The following is a 5,175-nucleotide window of genomic DNA, read 5'->3' on the forward strand; positions in this document are numbered from 1 at the left end:
GATATGACTTGTGCATCCTCTACTGCAACCCCGTCAGTTCTTTCCAAGTCCGATCGAAAGCTGAGAGACGCCGCATACCTGTAAACGCTTCCGGCGCCGCAAGGACTGGTTGTAAGGTGCATGGAGCTGGATTTTGCGCGCTTCAAGTGCGCTTACGTTGCATGAAAGAACACAGACGAGTGGAGATGCCACGTTAAAATCAGCGAGAGCGTAGACGACCATCGCGTGGCCAGGAAGCAAAAAGCACCGTGAGGGCAGTGGGAGTCCCATTTGGCACCCACAGCGCTTGGGAACTACCGATGCACGACCGTAGCACACCATGATTTTGACCTAGTTAGGTACAATTACTGTGTGGATACATTACACCTAATAAGGTACCTTTCATAGGGTGACCGAGGTGTCCAGATCGAGTCATTTCCCGATTTTTTAAAAATCAAGCATTGTTGAAATCAGGCTATTTTGTGTGTTGATGGTATGATGCATGACCGATTGTGCACCTATTACTTACCTGATTGCCAGTAAAGCTCATAGTCGTATATATATAGGTGTATACTCCATTTTTCATTAGTGACCCAAGTGTATCCATCCATGAGAGTGGCCTATAGGACACCCTGAAGAGTTAGAGGAGGTCGGCCACAGTGCATGACATGCCTGGCTGAGTGTGGAAGCTTACCGGAGTAAGCCGGTGTTGTGATGAACTGTATCAGGTGCGAAGACACTGCCACTGCATCAACAATCAAAATTCATTGTTCACCAACCGTTTTCTCGATTTGTCTGTCCTTGAGTCTCTCATCGGTTTCACTCAAGAAAATTGCTACAGTATACCTCAAGTAACTGAAAGATACCCAGGTAGTCAGATAGCAGAAAAGTTTTATGTGGGAAGTGCAGGAGTGCCGCATTTCTGGCTGCATCAAGGAATGCCATTACACTGTACATCTGCAGATGACCCCAGGCCTTTCCTGCTGCTGCACAACTGGCCCGCCCTAATCCCGACTGTCTATGATGTGTGCAATTTAAATCTCAAGCCGTTCACACTCTTCTTACAGCTGCAACACGCAAAACCTACAACACGTGCATACTCTTTGCCTACGACCTGGACACGTTGTTGTTTGACGTGCTGGACAACTCCCAAGGGAAGGGATGCGCTCAAAGCCTTCCCTTTGTGACAGAAGTATTATTTTGTATGTAAAATAAGTATGTAACATCATAAAAAATGGATTATTGTACATTTATCTCCGTAGCGCACTACATTATTGTACAACTATCTCCGTAGTGTACTATACTTGCACTTTACAGTAGTGCACTTGAGAATGTTGAGCGGCCAGGGGGGGGGAGTCGGGGACGGCGCTTGGTGCCAGCTTACCCACGTCGTAGCTGGACCGATAGAGGACCAGGTTCTCCAAATATGGCAACGACGCGCACTCGTCTGCGAAATCCTTGCCGACCGTGATATAGTGAAGGTAGAGACGGCGAATCGTCATCCACTTCGGGCAGTCCAAACACACGGACCAGGACGGGGAAGTATAGTTCCTGTCTGTGACGACGGGCTAAGCTCTGTCGAGCGAAAGTGTTGTCACACGGTCAGACAAACTCTCAGGAGGCTCGGACGTTAGACCGTTGTAAGTCTTTCGTTGAGCTGGGGCGAGAATCGTATCGTAAATGAGCGTATCATACACTACTTATATACCTGCGAAGCCGTAACATGGAGTTTTTTGTATTTTGGTTGGGCATACGTCCCTATGGACCCGGCGAAGAGTAGTTGCGGGAGGAAGGTGCGCGGACGAGCCGGCTACACTGCCTGGCAACTCTTGGCCTTGGCCGCTAGCCGCCGTTTCTATAAGTACATGTCATGGTCCTCCAGTGTGCGGCGGAAAATCTGCCAGGCTCGTTTGCGTTTAGTTGGTCGTACCGCTAAGAGCGTCTGGTTTCGAGACTAGACGTGCACTGTATTCCCATCTCTTGAACTCGAATTCTCCCCGGCTAGCGCAGCAGCATCATGTCGAGCACTTCACTGGTAGGTGATCCGGGATCTCCTTCAGTCTAGTGATATTATGTAGCTGACACAGGGTGGGTCCCCCCCAGTCCCCCCAGTTACCACAGACGCAAAAGGCATGGCGGGTCGTGCGCAGGGGCGCGCCGCAAGAGGCGCTCGAGTTCAACCAAGCCGCACCCGTTCCGTCGCCTTCGGATCTCAAACCCGGCGAGATCATATTGAAGGTCCAAGCCGCTGCTCTGAACCCCGTGTAAGCACAGGCACCCAAGCAGGAAGAGACACATCGTATCTACCGCTGTGGTTATCATGTCCCAGGGGTTACAAGATGATGAAACTCTTCCCCAACTTCATCGCTCGCAGGCCGTACGCCGCAGCGGAGCATGATCTCGCCGGCGTCGTCGTCGCCACGCATCCGTCCGTCACCTCGGTGAAAGAAGGGGACGAAGTCTTCGGCTACATCGATGTTGCCCTCCAGATCAAGAGCAGTCAAGGTACCCAGGAACTCCCATTCCTCTGGTGACAGAAGTTCATGAACATCCTTTTGTCAGGTGCTCTCGCCCAGTACACCCGGCTTCCTGCTGCTAGGGTGACCCTTCGCTCACCCGACGTGCCGCCGACAGGCGCGGCCGGTCTCACACTGGCCGGTGTCACCGCACTGCAAGGTCTCAAGGCAGGTAGGAGTGGATGACCGCTTGCAAGCCAGCCATCTCATTGGTATATGAGCATATCTTGCATAGCTGGACTGGCAGAGGGCATGACTGTCTTTGTCAACGGAGGCAGCTCTTCCGTTGGCGCGTTCGCCATTCAGATAGCGAAAGCGAAAGGATGCACCGTCTGGGCGAGCGCAAGCCGCAAGAACCACGAATTCGTGCGATCACTCGGGGCAGACGAGGTAATCCGGCGATTCACCATCATCGATTGTACTCTTATTGACGACATCCCCCGGTCGCCCGACATTGTAGGTATTGGACTATACGGAAGCGCCGCTTGAGACACAGCTGGCTAGTCATCCCCACCTACCACCGTCCAAGTTCCACGTCCTATACGACGCCGTTGCGCTCGTTGACCCTACGTTGTACAAACAAGGACATGCATACATCGCGCGGAACGGCGTCTACGTCACCACGGGGCCTCAGCCTCACGGGTAAGTCGTCCTCCCCAGGTCTCCCTTGTTGACATGGCGGCAATGCTGACCCCCGATCGGATACACCAGGTCATCCCAATGGATTCAAATCTTTGGCACGCTCCGCGCCGCGCTCCTGCCCACCTGGCTCGGCGGGGCGCAGAACTCTTACCATCTCGTCCGTCTCGCTCCCGTCGAAGAAGACATCAAAGAGCTGGGTGAGCTCGTGAGGCAGGGGAAGGTCAAACCAGTCGTCGACTCCGTATTCGCTTTCGAGGACGTGCTGAAAGCGTATGAGCGCCTCCTGACCAATAGAGCGAAAGGCAAGGTTGTCGTGAAAGTTGATCGGACTGTCGAGTGATGATGGGGTGGAATTTGGCATCCTCGATATTAGGACCTGTAGCCGTGCATAGGATAGCAATACAGGAGATAAGAGTATGCGGACCGAACTCACCTCCACCGGACACACGAAGTGTAGCCAAACAGTGGAGAGAGTGGTCGAGCATGGGCGGGTACATGAATACACCGCACGTGCTGCTGCCAGACTACGTTTCTCGGAACGGCTCCTGGCGTCTACAACATTCCTCCTTCCACACGACACGGCAGGAATGCATGACACGAGAGTGAATCAAGTCGTCGCCAATTTCCATATCATTTGACGTTGCTGCCGTAGCTCATCATCGTTCGCGTGTACATTTATCTCGACGACATGGACATCACCAGATAACGACCCTGGTGCAGAACGTCGTAAACCTATGCTCATGCACGCAACCAAGGACACAAGGAGAGGTGCAACGTACGTATGAGCATCTTGGTCATCTCCCCGTGTTCGTCGAAAACAGGTTCGAAGCCCATCCCTTTGTATATCTCCAACCGGATCGCTGTGCCCGCCAGAGACTCTGCGTGTTCATATGCCGGTTCGTGTTCCGGATTCTCGAGATCTGTTTCGAGGGATTGTAGACGCGCTAGCTCGCGTTCTTTCTGAGCGAGGGCGGCCTCCTGCTCGTCGATCTGTTTCGCCAACGCGAGACGGCTGGACGCGTGGGTCAGCTAAGACATGCAAAACCGCGTAGCCTGGACTCACGTTGCGGTCAGTTGATCCATCATTCGCGCGTGTTGCTCTGCAGAAGGTAGTGTGGGCGGTCGCGTAGCGGACTTCCGCGCAGCGTCGAGGACCCTGGATAACGCTGTCGATACGCGAACCACGCCCAGATGATGAGAACTTCGAGGTGCACGAGGGAGAATAGACGTACACTTGAGTTTCGCATGCATTTGGTCGAGCTCTTGCCGCCTCTGCTGCTCACGGAGTGACATCGCCTCCTCCGCTTCGACTACCGTCTGGTAGTCCTCGTCGATGTTGACATGTTGCCGGATTTCGCGAATGCCGGCGCTGCAGCGGGGTAAAAAGGGTGACAAGTGTCAGAAAAAGGTACAACACACCAGAAAATCTGACCACTTACATCGTCTCCTCAAACATGTCGGGGTTGTCGTCGCGCTCCCGGTATCGCAGCGCTCAGAAGATATACACGGGCAAGGGAGCGCGTGGGACGGTCACGTGAATGACGCGACTGCATTTAACGCGAGCGTGTGGCGCCGCCACACAGTTCTTTGTCCTTTCTTTCGTACCTCCACCCCCAACCCCCTCTCACTCGTCTGGTTATACTGGCGCTGCTGTTGTTGGGATATCTCATGTAGGATGGCATGTATGTATGCGTTTGGTGCTGTCGACGACGAAGTACGGCCGGATCTGTCGCCGCTTGCTACGCCACACAAAGCATCGGTCTCCTCTCTGGTTTTGGTTTGAGTAAGCCCGTCCTTTGTCCTTTCAGGGCACACGGCTCACCGTAGCATGGCTGAACATGTGCTGCAGCTTAAACCGACCAAGATCCGACGCATATATCCATCGCGGTCCGTTACGCCACATCAAGACCTCAGCCACATTGCTTCGGGTTCGGTCTCTGGGATGGCGCCCCTTATCTGACAAGCATTCGGTATGCCTCGCAAAGACATCAGGCCCTGACTGCGGCTATAAGGGCGAAGAACGAACGCATACATAGAC

The 5,175-nt window shown here is 53.5% G+C and overlaps 2 protein-coding genes across 2 annotated transcripts; one reads left to right on the forward strand and one right to left on the reverse strand.

Annotated features, from left to right (window-relative positions):
• Positions 1 to 1,996: 1,996 nt before the first annotated feature.
• PUNSTDRAFT_136219 (NAD(P)-binding protein) lies at positions 1,997 to 3,477 on the forward strand (the record flags this gene model as incomplete). The annotated part of the gene is made up of 7 exons (XM_007385769.1): positions 1,997 to 2,014; positions 2,083 to 2,243; positions 2,309 to 2,484; positions 2,542 to 2,667; positions 2,731 to 2,885; positions 2,956 to 3,137; positions 3,207 to 3,477. 7 exons carry the CDS (start codon positions 1,997 to 1,999, stop codon positions 3,475 to 3,477), a joined length of 1,089 nt encoding a protein of 362 aa, XP_007385831.1.
• A 9-nt stretch (positions 3,478 to 3,486) lies between these two features.
• On the reverse strand, positions 3,487 to 4,593 carry PUNSTDRAFT_127193 (uncharacterized protein; the record flags this gene model as incomplete). The annotated part of the gene is made up of 5 exons (XM_007385770.1): positions 3,487 to 3,848; positions 3,917 to 4,149; positions 4,201 to 4,303; positions 4,370 to 4,506; positions 4,577 to 4,593. The coding sequence occupies 5 exons, from the start codon at positions 4,591 to 4,593 to the stop codon at positions 3,745 to 3,747; spliced, it is 594 nt and encodes a 197-aa protein (XP_007385832.1). The 3' UTR covers positions 3,487 to 3,744.
• Between the last annotated feature and the right edge of the window lie 582 nt (positions 4,594 to 5,175).

Source organism: Punctularia strigosozonata (assembly GCF_000264995.1).
Source record: "Punctularia strigosozonata HHB-11173 SS5 unplaced genomic scaffold PUNSTscaffold_9, whole genome shotgun sequence".
Lineage (NCBI taxonomy): Eukaryota > Fungi > Basidiomycota > Agaricomycetes > Corticiales > Punctulariaceae > Punctularia > Punctularia strigosozonata.